Below are 13,135 nucleotides of genomic sequence, written 5' to 3'. Positions count from 1 at the left end.
ACGAATGGAATTCAGCTACAATAATATAAGTATAATATTTTTTGTTCATTTTCTTATGTTTATACTTTCTTCCATCTTTAAAGATTGGAATGCCTTTACACTTTGCTGCTGCAAACATTTTTTTTCCCAAATTGGTAAAGTGCCTATCTATCTTCAATTTTTTTTTACCTTATTACAGAATGTATCCAAACTAAAACAGTCTCTCTCCCAATGATGGAATGGCAGTTGTGCGAGTGGTGACATCAGCACTGGCAGCCCATGAAGAATACCAGGAATTCTGGGAAAGTGAGTGTGAGGCAGAACAAGCTGACCTGTGTTAGTGTCTCCTGGGCGGAGCCAGAGCAGACACAAATCTCCCTTATATGGTTGTCTAATAATAGCATTTTGGGAATTTACAGTGCGGTATAGAACATTAGTCACCACTTCTGACTGATCATGTGTCTGAGTGTGATATAATGAGCTGATGAATGAATGAAACGGGGACTCAAATGGGTCATTATTTCCTGCCATTTTTATTCCATGTGAGGCTGGAAATGGTCATTTAATGCCCCCTGACCGGAGTGTTTCCTCCTAAAGTACGCTGCGCCCATTTCTGAGGCAACGAGGAAACACTCACCAGTGCTATAATATCTATTCTACATGCACTACCTGTGTGTTGCACGTTGTAGCATTCCTGGGATGATAACAGCCGTATCATCCCTGAACAGTGGCTTTCAGAAATAGCATTAATGTCTCCTTATCTCAGAGGAGTCCCATTCATCCTTATCAGCGTGCTGCCATCGGCTTTCCCTTCAAAGTACAGGCTCTGTGTGCCGTGATAAAACAGAGCAGGAAAAATAAAACAACCTCCATTGTAGTAACAAATAACAAGTGAGATAAAAACCCCTGAGCAATGTCAAGGTCATTTCCTGCTGAGGAAACAAATTGGAGGGAAGAGTGTGGGACCCTCCCAGCAGGACGAACTGAAATCTCTGTGTGTGTGTGTTCATTCACTATCTCTGGGGAAATGATCTACCACAGCATCAGTGTGCACTCGGGTTTTTAATAACCAAGCACACAAAGTGGACTTCTAAAATGGTGGTGTCCAAAATAGCGTCTTCATTGGCCACGGAAGTTGTTGGATTAGGACCAAATCGGTGTTCTAACCCTCTTGTCACATGGGAATGTATACGCTACAAAACAATCTTGCACCAAAATATCATCAAACCAGTAACAGATGAACAGAAATGGAAAAAGTACTCAGATCTTGTACTTCACTAAAAGTAGAAGTACCAGAGTGTAGGAATACTCTGTTAGAATAAAAGTCCTGCATTCAAAATGTTCCTCAAGTAAAAGTAGAAAAGTATTCTCATCAAAATATAGTGAAAGTAGCGACAGTAAAAGTAGTCATTGTGCAGATTGGTCCATTTCAGAATAATATATATGATATGTTTTATAAAGATTGATCATGAAAGTGTTCTCAAAGCTGGTAAAGGTGCAGCTAGTTTGAATGGCTTTGTATACTGCAGGGTAGCTGGTGAATTCCAGGGTGGCATGGGAGGGCGACAGTACGTGGTATTTTATACTGTATATAACCTATTTATTGTTCAATCATGCCCTAACACGAGTGTTCTTAATGCACAAGAGAAACAAGATGTTCAGACAAACAAACTAAAATATAGTATAAAACAGCAGAAAATACTCATGATACCCTAGAATTCTGTTTACTGTGAGTACAGTAAAAGTACTTAGTTATAATTAAGTACACACATGACATCGCCCATCTCTTCAGAGAGCTAAAGGTGAACTGTGCAGCAACACATTTCAATACATATTTCTCAATATAAGAGCTGCTAGATTGAGCTGCTGTAATGGGATATGTATACAAAGAGAATAAGAACATCCCATGTGGTCCAGCTGGAGTTTCATCTGCCTCCTGATCCCTGCCTCTGGCCCTCTTTCTGATACTTCATCTTTATTCCTCACATACATTTCTTCTTCTTCACTAATGTCTTCATCTCCTCCTCTTCCTCCTGCTCTCTTCATCTCTCTCCTCCTCTTCCTCCTGCTCTGACCCTCTTGGTCTCTTCATCTCCTCCTCTTCCTCCTGCTCTGACCCTCTTGGTCTCTTCATCTCCTCCTCTTCCTCCTGCTCTGACCCTCCTGGTCTCTTCATCTCCTCTTCTTACTCCTGCTCTGACCCTCCTGGTCTCTTCATCTCCTCCTCTTACTCCTGCTCTGACCCTCCTGATCTCTTCATCTCCTCCTCTTCCTCCTGCTCTGACCCTCCTGATCTCTTCATCTCCTCCTCTTCCTCCTGCTCTGACCCTCCTGATCTCTTCATCTCCTCCTCTTACTCCTGCTCTGACCCTCCTGATCTCTTCATCTCCCTCCTGCTCTGACCCTCCTGATCTCTTCATCTCCTCCTCTTCCTCCTGCTCTGACCCTCCTGGTCTCTTCATCTCCTCCTTGCTTCCTCCTGCTCTGACCCTCCTGGTCTCTTCATCTCCTCCTCTTCCTCCAGCTCTGACCCTCCTGGTCTCTTCATCTCTCTCCTCCTCTTCCTCCTGCTCTGACCCTCCTGCTCTCTTCATCTCTCTCCTCTTCCTCCTGCTCTGACCCTCCTGCTCTCTTCATCTCTCTCCTCTTCCTCCTGCTCTGACCCTCCTGGTCTCTTCATCTCCTCCTCTTCCTCCTGCTCTGACCCTCCTGGTCTCTTCATCTCCTCCTTGCTTCCTCCTGCTCTGACCCTCCTGGTCTCTTCATCTCCTCCTCTTCCTCCTGCTCTGACCCTCCTGGTCTCTTCATCTCCTCCTCTTCCTCCTGCTCTGACCCTCCTGGTCTCTTCAGTGAACTCTCTTTTCCTTTTCCTCTCTCTGTTCATCCTGATCACTTCTCAGATATGTCTTTGTGTTGTTGTTGAATCACTCCTATACTCTGGCCTGAAAGAGTCTACTTGTGAAAAGCACTGGTACAAATGCTTGTATAACTTTACATGTTAGGGCCATGTAGTTGATAAGTAGCATCTAAATATAAAATCAGAAAGTATTTATCAAACGCACACAGGCAGCTGTGTTTAGATCCAGTGTGACGGTAAAGGATGTATCCTGGTTTAATTTATCCGGCCTCATTGCTATGATGTGTAGTTTACATGGATTTAATAGTACCGCATAGTTTAGCAAATAAAGTGATGGATCTCCCAGCTAGCGCTGTCTGCGTAGTATTTTGTAATGTAATGCCCCAAACAGCGACCGTCTGTTAAACGCTATCGATTCAAACAGCAGCGTTTTATTAATATTTAGTTTCAAGCTCTCGTCCTTAGTAAAAACAAAACTAGTGGAAGGGGAAATGCTCCCAGGGGAAGCTGATCCACCTTCAGGTGCTGGGACAGCTCGCTCCCTCTCTGCAGCTGCGTGAGCCGCGGTCTGTGAACGCCGCTCCGCAGTTTAATGCAGGGCCGTAGCTGCGTTTTTAACGGGCCTAAGATGATATTTAAAATGATTCACTTTTAATTAATGAACTGCTTGTTTCGTTGCTTGAGAAGCTTGTGGACATAGTGTAGGTTTGTTGCTACAAGTACAGTTTTAGGGACACAAAAGTTAGGGGGGCAGCTGGGGGGGAAAGGCTCTACAGTGGGGGGGGCAGCTGCCTGCTGTAGTGTAACATGAACATACTCAAATGTACCTCAAATGTCTACTTAAGTGCAGTACTTGAGTAAATCTACTTGGTTACTTTACACCACTGCAGAAATATCATCCTTTCATTACGGTAAACAGGTAAACACATGTCATCATGATTCTCAATTTCCCTCTTTTTGAGTGTATGAATTGTATGTTGTACTGTGTATGGCGAGTGTTATTGTATCTCATTTGCCAGTGCCAAAGACACATTTCCATTATATGTAAATTGAATGGAGAATAAAGTATTCTGAATCCATTTCATTCCATGTATAGTTTTTGTTATGTGGATAGTGTATAATGTTATTGTACACACGAGATCTATTGCATGTCTTTCCATCACGGGATCTCTCTGTTGTCAGGGTCAAAGACAGGGACACATTTTACAGGGACAAAGCTGATGTTTCCCGTTTCCATTTATCATTTCCTAACAAAGTAGCTTTTGGCCTCAACATAGCAGATCAGAAAATAGTTTCTGGTTTGCGTTATCAAGTGTCATATGCATTTTGGAAGGCACTGACACGTGTCATGGTGATAAGATGTTAAATCATCAATGAAAAAAAGAGGTTTAAGAGAGACTCAAAAAAGAATAAAAGGCAAACTTTCAAAATGTATAACATTTTACTATTTTATGTCTTACAGTCATGGTTTTCATTTAAGATAAAAAGAAATAATCATAAAAATGACAAAGTCAGACCTTTGGCTTAACTGATGTTATTCTCAGGAGTCTTGATTTAAAGGTGACCAACAATGCACCGGGTTGACGACTGCTGCTTCTGTCGCTCTCTGAGCAGTCTTTACTACTGCGGAGCCTTCAGGGCCACAGAGTCACTGTGAGTGACCCCGCAGAGTGAGTGACCCGCAGAGTCACTGTGATGGGCCCCCAGCGTCACTGTGATGGGCCCCGCAGCGTGGCGCTCAGCTCCTGCAGCTCGGTGAGGACCTGCTCCAGAGCAGCGACTCCGTCCAGCAGCTCCCCGTGGAGCTGACCTGTGGCCACATCTGTGTGCATTTGCTGGAAAACAGTAACGCAGAGGAAGAGGATCAGATAAGGAGGTCTCATTTCATAAGACAAATACATAATAATAATGTGTTCAATATACACTTAGCTGCTAAGTCATATCTAGGTGTCTTATTTGGTTGAAAATTAAGAAGCATCTGCAGACTTAGCAGACATAGAATTCACCACTAAATACAAATCAAATTGTATACAAAAAAAATGTTTAAGTATCAAAGGAATAGCGACTACTGTGTGTCTTTTTTCAAATAAACTATTGATTTATTTGACATTGAGAGCAAAATATTAATAATCTTTTGTTAATAGTTATAAAAAACACAGCATGGTTATGTTTCTATGATCATAAGATTATTTTATCATTGTAAAATAATTTGTAGCATTCATAATGTATACAGTTTTCATAATATCAACACTAGGATGAGCTCTTAACATAAGTATCAACGCATAAAATAATATATGGCCGTTACTAGGGGTGTAACGGTATCCGTATTCGTCCCGTACCGTCACGGTTCGGACGTCACAGTTCGGCACATGCAGTCACACGGCGAATACGCCTTTTTTTACGAGTGGGAAAAAAGTCTGTCACTCAGGGCAGTATTACACTATATATAATCCAGGGGGCGGTATTGCGCCTAAAAGCCAGCCGCCCGTAAATAACAAATGAAGAACAAGAACAAAACACAACAAAACGAACACAATACATGAAGAAGAAAAGTTAGTAGCTATGGCGAGTTGACTCAACACACAGGAGCTAGAAGACCCACCTGCTTCTTTTAAATCAGGTGTGTGGGAACATTTCGGGTTCCCTGTGGACTACAACAATGATGGGGTGCGAGTTGTGGATCGGACGAGGACGGTGTGTCGGCGTTGTTCGACAGTGATGCGGTATGCTAGTGGTAACACGTCAAACATGCTCAATCACATCCGAGTCAGTCTCAGTCCCCAGCGAGAGGGTTTTCTCGACGGCAGGTGACATAGTTACCACCAACAGATCTGCCCTCACTACTGACAACGCAGACAAACTCATCTTTTTGAAGAAAAACTTGAAAATAGAGTAAAGCTTGAGTACCTTTATTTAGGCATAATGGCCTCACACACTCACAAGTTAATTACACATGTTAGACATTGCTCATAAAGGTACAGATTTTATTTTGTTATATATTTATCATTGTATTTATTTTATATTTTGACATCAGGAGATGTTATACAGTTCTGTATTGCCTTTTATTGATTGTGATTGAAACACTTTCTTATTATTTATTTTAATATTTTCAAGACATTCTTTGTAGTTGTACAGCTTATTTAACCTTTTTGTTTGACATCAGTCATTATAAATAATATGGCCATCTGTGTGTTACTGTTTGTGGTTTGTTTTTAACTGTGTAATACAGTTAATGATTCCAAATGTTAGAGTTCCTTATGTTCATACCAAAACTTGCACTACTGTTAAAAAAAAATGCATTTGGGACTTTTTTTTGCTTTTCCTTGTTGTACCGAACCCGTACCGAACCGTGACCCCCAAACCGAGGTATGAACCGAACCGTGACTTCTGTGAACCGTTACACCCCTAGCCGTTACCAATCGAGCAAGGTGCCACCCTTCAGGATGGATTCAAACCCAGGTAAGAACACAGCCATGGTACAATGCTGAATATGATTCTTGCCAATCACTGCTATACTTTAAAGCAAAGCGGAACCATCAGCATCATGGAAAGTGGAGGCAGTGGACACTGATTGGTGGACTGTACCTTAGCTTTGGTGGCCAGACTCTTGAGGCTGAGGCGGGTGGAGGACAATATCTGAAGAGCTTCTGCTGGATTACTCTTCTTCTTACTGCAACTAATGGTCACTGAAAACAAAGAGACAAGTCAGATAAGTGGTTTTTATGTGTTTTGTCAACTCAGTGCATTTCACATTTTTGTATATTTATACAGAACTAGTTTGGTGTCTGTTTTAAACGAGCCTGTACACCGCGTGTTTGACCTGTTGTGTTCTACTTGCAGCTTCTTCTTTCCTGACTACTCTCTCATGTTGGATTCAGCTCCATGCTCATTCTGCTGTACTGAATATTCCTTGGGATTGTGGAGAGTAACTAAGCTGGAATCAGAGACCAGTGTTGTAGTCAAGTCACCAATTCTCAAGTCTGAGTCGCTCGAGTCCCCACTCTTCGAGTCTGAATCCAAGTCTGAGTCACCTAGGAACAGTCAGAGTCGAGTCCAAGTCATCATTACCTGTGCTCGAGTCCGAGTCACCTAAGAGGAGTCTGAGTCGAGTCATCATTGCTTGTGTTTGAGTCCAGTCAAGTCCGAGTTATCATGTATTAATGAGTGGATATATTTGTTTATATATGTGTATATGTAGCTGTTGGTTTGGTTTTATCAATCAATATTTGTTATTTTCTACATTTCTTTTATCCTTTTATTTTCTGCATTGCTTTTATTCTGTCTATGTTATACTAATTTGTCTATATAACTGTTAGAGTTTATTGAAGGATAAACGTGTTTTCATAATATGTTGTCATTTTATGTTGTAAAGAGACCATAGTCAGAAAAGAGGAACAGAGAATAGTCTGTTCCCCTTTTCTGTGGACCATACACACACACACACACACATGATTGCGAGTCACAAGACAATTGACAAATTGTCAATTGCCATTGACAAATAAAGCCGTTGGTTACATACACTTCCTCATGCATGATTTGTAACTGTATTTTTGTAATAAAGAGACTGCACTGAGAGAAGAGGAGCAGAGTTGGTTTTGGAGTTGACATGACCTGTCACTCGCTGATTCTCCTTGCAGCAAGTAAACTTGAAACTCGAGTACTGTTATCTTTGTTCACTGGGTTTTGGTATATTTGAACCGAGCTGGGGTTTACTCTTACAAAGTAATATAGAAATACCCAACATTAATTGGTCCTTCGGAGCCGGAATCCAACACATCGTGACGGGAAGGAGGAGGGAAAAGACACGCCGCAAGTCTGTCGACAGCCGGGATCATCAGCCGACCCCGAGAAAGACCCGGGACGCAGAATTCGTGGCCGGGCCGGTGCTTATATGTCCAACCTCCCTCATCCTCGGCACGATTGACGGAATCCAACCGGACCAGTGACCACAGATAACGGGTAAGATAAAAGTTGATATACATGGTTTCTCCACCATTTAAGGAGGTAGAGAAAGGCTTCTCCGCCATTTAAGGAGGATTGACGTGTCTTTGGGTACACTTATGAGAAAGGTTTCTCCACCATTTAAGGAGGTAGAAATTGACGTGCCTTTGGGTACACTTATGAGTGATTGAGTGAAAGTAGTGTGTAAAAGTGTCACCAGGTGGAATCAGCGCACAGAGTGGAAACCTAACGGTGATAACAAAAACTCTGTGGTCTGTTGAAGTACACTAGTGGTGAATTAGGAATTAGGTTCTGACCGGCACGTTGTCCAGTAGGAACACAAAGCTAGAATAATGGGGTCCAATGGGAGTAAGCCTGCCGCTACAGGGGACATGAGATATATGGAAATATATAGTCATGGCAGCACCAGTTATTGTAGCAAATGGTATAAACTGTACGGCTTCCGAGGAAAGTTGGAGAAAACAGCAGTAAGAGAATTAAGCGACAAATTGAGAGCAGAAACAGCTGGAACAACACAAGGCAAGAAAAGAAAGAAGTTAGAAGCTCAACTGCGAGTCGCAGCTTTATGGGCTGAACAAGCCCATAAAAGGAGCAGGCAGAGGCAGAGGAGGAGGCAGAAACGCAGAAGGCAAATTCCTCTGCTACAGGTGCGGAAAGGAGGGGCACATGGCGAGGGACTGTGAGGAACAGATGTCACAGATAAAAGAAGGGGGACAAAAGGGACAGTACAAAGACGAAAGACATGGCCCCCCCCCTTCACATAACCTACATAGTTATGACAACTGACTAGACGTAGAAAAGGAAGAAGAGGACGTCCACACACATCACATTGACCTTTCTGAAGTATTACTGAATCTGTCAGACAACAGTATTAAACCTACCAGAACAATCGAAATCAATGGGGAAAAATTAGAATTTTTATGTGACAGCGGTGCAGACTCATCAGTAGTGAACAAAGAGTTCCAAAGAATGTGGCCACCAACTGGCACTATGTTTGTAAAATCAGCAAATGGACACATAAATCAGAGGTCGATTTCAAAGCCACTTTTTATGGAAGATAGAAGGTCAGGCCTCCAGGCATCCCTCAAATTTGTGTTCATCTCAAACTGCCCTGTCAATTTGCTAGGGAGAGACGGCATGGAAATGTTAAAAATCAGTGTAGTACCAGTCAAAGGGGGAATGCGAGCAGTAGGGCCCGGAGAAAAGGTGGAAGACCAGGTCTTCCTTCAAAAATCCATAAACACCCCCAACTACTACTGGTCACTAGACATGCCACAACCTGACGTGACAAACACAGGTGAACACCTGTTAACACTATTCACCCCACAACATGGCCAAGAAGTAATGAAACCTGACGCATTGCACGTTACACTAAAGTACAAGAACACCCCTGGCCCAGACAAAGACTATGATGTGCTCGTGCATCGACTGACACCACAGAGGGTAGTGTTCCACTCGATGTATGCAAACCAACACGGGGATGTTGTAATTGACGCTAGGGTCCCATCAACCACTGCCTTGATAATGGAACCAGGTTCCACGCCACACATATCAGTAGCTAAGGGCCCAGGGACTTCATGGAGAGACTTAGGTTTATTAGTGGCTAGAGGTAACAGGATAACAAAATGGACAGATGACAAAAACGGTTGGCAAACTGGAGGCGGGTTAAAGCGCAAAACTCTAGGGTTTACTCTAGTGATGACACCACGCGCCCACCTAGACGACCCTGAACAACAATGATGTATGCTAAGTGAAGAGGCCTTAGAGGTCCTGAAAACGGTGCCGCCATGCGTATGGTCACAAGGAAAATGTGATGTAGGTCGCATGGTGAACGCAAAACCTGTACACGTTAGACCAAAAACTAACTACAGACCTAACATAAGACAATACCCCTTAAAAGAGGATGCAAAAGTTGGCATCAAACCTGTAATTGAAGAAATGCTAAAAGCAGGGATCCTGCGTGAGTGCCCTGATGCATCATGCAATACCCCCATCTTCCCAGTAAAAAAGGCTGATGGGCAGTCATGGAGAATGATTCAAGACTTAAGAGCAGTAAATGATGCTGTACAAAGCACAGCCCCAACAGTACCAGATCCACACACGTTAATGAACGGCCTTAAGCCAAATATGGCATGGTTCTCAGTGATAGACTTGAGCAATGCCTTTTTCTCCATTCCTGTAGAAAAAGACTCACAAGGATGGTTTGGGTTCACACATGAAGGAACAAAATACACATACACCAGATTACCTCAGGGGTATGTGGATAGCCCAACAATCTTTTCACAAGAAATAGCAAATTGTTTGGCTACATTACAGATACCTGACACATCGCAGATTTTGGTATATGTAGATGATATTCTTGTTGCGTCACCCACACAGGAAGAAAGCACAAAAGTCACACTACAAGTATTGACACATTTGGCCAAAACAGGAAACAAGGTTTCAAGACAGAAACTTCAGTTTGTGAAAGAGGAAGTGATCTTTTTAGGCCACAATTTAAACCGAGAAGGGAGACGCATACACTCAGAGAGGAAACAGACGGTGTTAAACGCACCAAAGCCAACAACAAAAAAACAAATGATGCAATTCCTTGGGCTGACTAACTATTGCAGAGCATGGATTCCAGACTACGCAGGAATGACTCAGCCCCTACTAGATTGCATATACTCAGACAATGACATGAAAATGTCCGGCAAGATAGAATGGACACAAGAGGCAGAAGCTGCATTTGAAAGGACTAAACAGTGTCTCGTAGGGTCATCAGTGTTAGCATTACCAGACTATGAAAAACCATTTGTACAAACAGTTGACTGCAAAAAAGGGTTTATGACATCAGTATTGGCACAAAAACACGGCACAAAACTAAGGCCTGTCGCTTACTACTCTAAAAGGTTAGACCCAGTAGCACAAGCATTACCAGTATGCGTACAAGCAGTATGTGCGGCAGCAATGGCGGTACATTGTACAGCAGAAATAGTTTTGTTCCACCCACTCACACTGATGGTTCCACACGCAGTCACCATGTTGTTACATGACACCAAAATGGCTTTCTTATCACCTGCACATTATTTGGCACTGACAGCTACACTAATGTCACAACCACACATTGTGATAAAAAGATGTAATATCTTAAATCCAGCCACATTAATACCTACAGCAGAAGATGGAGAACCACACTGTTGTAAAGAAGAGACTGACAGAACATGCAAACCAAGACCAGATTTGAAAGACATACAACTACTCAGTGGCGAAACATGGTTTGTGGATGGGTCCTGTTCTAAATCTATAACAGGCCAAAATCAAACAGGGTTTGCAGTTGTATCACACTCACAGGTCATAAAAGCAGGCCGACTCCCCCACACATATTCTGCACAAGCAGCGGAATTAGTAGCTCTTACAGAAGCATGCAAAGCGGGGGTTGGAAAAGATGTGACTATGTGGACAGACAGCCAGTATGCGCACTCAACAGTACATATATTTGCAGCCCAATGGGCCCGCAGGGGCATGAAAACATCAACAGGAAAACCAGTCACCCATGCACAGCTGCTGACTGATCTTTTAAAAGCGGTGTTGTTGCCGAAAAGCATTGCTATATGCAAATGCGCTGCGCACACCAGTGGGAAGGATGCAGTAACACTTGGCAATGCACACGCGGATAAGGTAGCGAAGCTAGCAGCTATGGGCGAATATGGGTTCCATATCCTCTTGCAGAAGGGGGAAAGTGTTTCACAACCAATACCTCTTGTGATATTAAGGGATATGCAGAACAACGCACCCGACAGAGAAAAGAAGAAATGGTTGACAGATGGAGCAACCACAGACCCTGAGGGAACATTCAGAATAAACAACAAGATAGTACTCCCTGTTAGTCTCTACAAAACAGCAGCTCATTTGAGTCATGGGCCGTGCCATGTCTCAACAGGAGGGATGGTGACAATAATAAATGAACATTTCCATACATACAACTACATTACATTTTCTAAAAACTTTTGTAGAGCCTGTGTAGTATGTTGCAGACACAATGCTCAAGGCAATGAGCGACCACAGAGAGGAAAGTTCCCTCCACCAACATACCCATTTCAACACATGCATATGGACTTAATCGAACTAACACCATGCCAAGGGTACAAATACTGTTTGGTAATGATATGTCCGTTTTCAAAGTGGGTTGAAATATTCCCAGCAAAACATGCAGACGCTATTACCGTAGCAAAAGCCATATGCAAGACAATAATACCAAACAGAGGTATTCCAGAGAAACTGTACAGTGATAATGGGTCTCATTTTGTAAATCAGGTTATTACCAAACTGTCCGAACATATGGGGATAACATTAAAAAACCATTGTGCATATCATCCACAGAGTGCAGGCTTAGTGGAAAGAACAAACGGAACAGTAAAGTTAAGACTAAGGAAAACAATGGAGGAAACAGGAAGACCATGGGTGGAATGTGTGTCTCTGGTAGAAACATGCATGAGAATCACGCCCACGGCAAAAGGGTTGTCTCCCTTTGAGATCATAACAGGAAGGCAATTCAGATTACCAATCACAGACGAGGTGAGGGAGGAGGATGATGCTGAGGCAGGGACTACATTAGCTGAATGGATGAGCAGACTCTTCAGAAGCAATGAGATAGCTCGAACAAATAACCTGCCAGACATTTCTACTCCCTTGCAGGACACTCGAGTGCAGACTGGTGACCAGGTCCTCGTGAAGGTGATTAAGAGGAAGCATTGGCACTGTCCACGGTGGGACGGTCCCTACACGGTACTGCTGACAACACCGACTGCACTAAAAATCGCCGAAAGAACTACGTGGATACATCAGAGCCACTGCAAAAAGATAATACCTCTCCAACTTAACGATGGATAAGTGGTGGAAGTCCGGCTACAAAGGGCGGTGTTTCATTAGGAAATACTGGTCTCAACCCCGGTGAAGAAAACAACAGAACCACTATCACAAATAGACTATGTTGGGAAAGGTGTTGTTTGTAGTGACCCTGCTGGGTCTGACGCTAATGACTATAAGACAATTGAGTGAGGAATCCTCAACAAAAAAAAAGGTCCATCGAGAGAAAAAATGGTCATTACTCAACGATGACCCATGGAACCACAACGACAAAACTGCACGCTCACCTAGGATGACAAATGCCTGGTATGCCTATGTCCATCAACTTGTTACAAAGACAGGGCGTTCAAATTGTTATGTTTGTTCCCACATGCCATGGTCAACTGGACAAGTAACTCTGTATGGTAAAAGGATGAGTAAATCACAAGCTAAATGTTTTGCTACCATGGGAGGTGTAGGATACCAGCACTCAGGGATAAAAGTCAACGA

At 43.0% G+C, this 13,135-nt stretch overlaps 2 protein-coding genes across 3 annotated transcripts in view; one reads left to right on the top strand and one right to left on the bottom strand.

The window, feature by feature from the left end:
- Positions 1-4,258: 4,258 nt before the first annotated feature.
- Positions 4,259-13,135, bottom strand: part of ttc27 (tetratricopeptide repeat domain 27) — a 110,249-nt gene continuing 101,372 nt past the window's right edge. The window contains exons 19-20 of the mRNA XM_034223051.1: positions 6,422-6,522; positions 4,259-4,671 (exon numbers count right to left, since the gene is read on the bottom strand). Coding sequence (XP_034078942.1) covers positions 4,546-4,671; positions 6,422-6,522 — 227 coding nt within the window. The 3' untranslated portion in view covers positions 4,259-4,545. The remainder of the gene's footprint in view (positions 4,672-6,421; positions 6,523-13,135) is intronic.
- LOC117550601 (protein NYNRIN-like) lies at positions 7,791-12,743 on the top strand. 2 transcript variants are annotated; one of them, XM_034223045.1, is made up of 2 exons: positions 7,791-8,643; positions 11,632-12,743. In XM_034223045.1, exon 2 carries the CDS (start codon positions 11,726-11,728, stop codon positions 12,668-12,670), a length of 945 nt encoding a protein of 314 aa, XP_034078936.1. In that variant the 5' UTR covers positions 7,791-8,643; positions 11,632-11,725; the 3' UTR covers positions 12,671-12,743. The 2 variants fall into 2 exon arrangements, with proteins under 2 accessions (XP_034078936.1, XP_034078929.1); XM_034223038.1 differs by having other exon boundaries at positions 7,791-12,216; positions 12,394-12,743.

This window comes from Gymnodraco acuticeps, unplaced genomic scaffold (genome assembly GCF_902827175.1).
Source record: "Gymnodraco acuticeps unplaced genomic scaffold, fGymAcu1.1, whole genome shotgun sequence".
NCBI lineage: Eukaryota > Metazoa > Chordata > Actinopteri > Perciformes > Bathydraconidae > Gymnodraco > Gymnodraco acuticeps.
Note: the sequence above shows the minus strand (reverse complement) of the source record. Positions and strands in the feature narration are given on the sequence as shown.

Bases quoted from the DNA above. Each gene is read 5' to 3' on its own strand.
- LOC117550601 (XM_034223038.1), top strand. From the start codon at position 9,542: ATGCTAAGTGAAGAGGCCTTAGAGGTCCTGAAAACGGTGCCGCCATGC. The intron at 12,217-12,393 runs AATGGAGGAAAC...AGGGACTACATT, and splicing joins AAGTTAAGACTAAGGAAAAC to AGCTGAATGGATGAGCAGAC.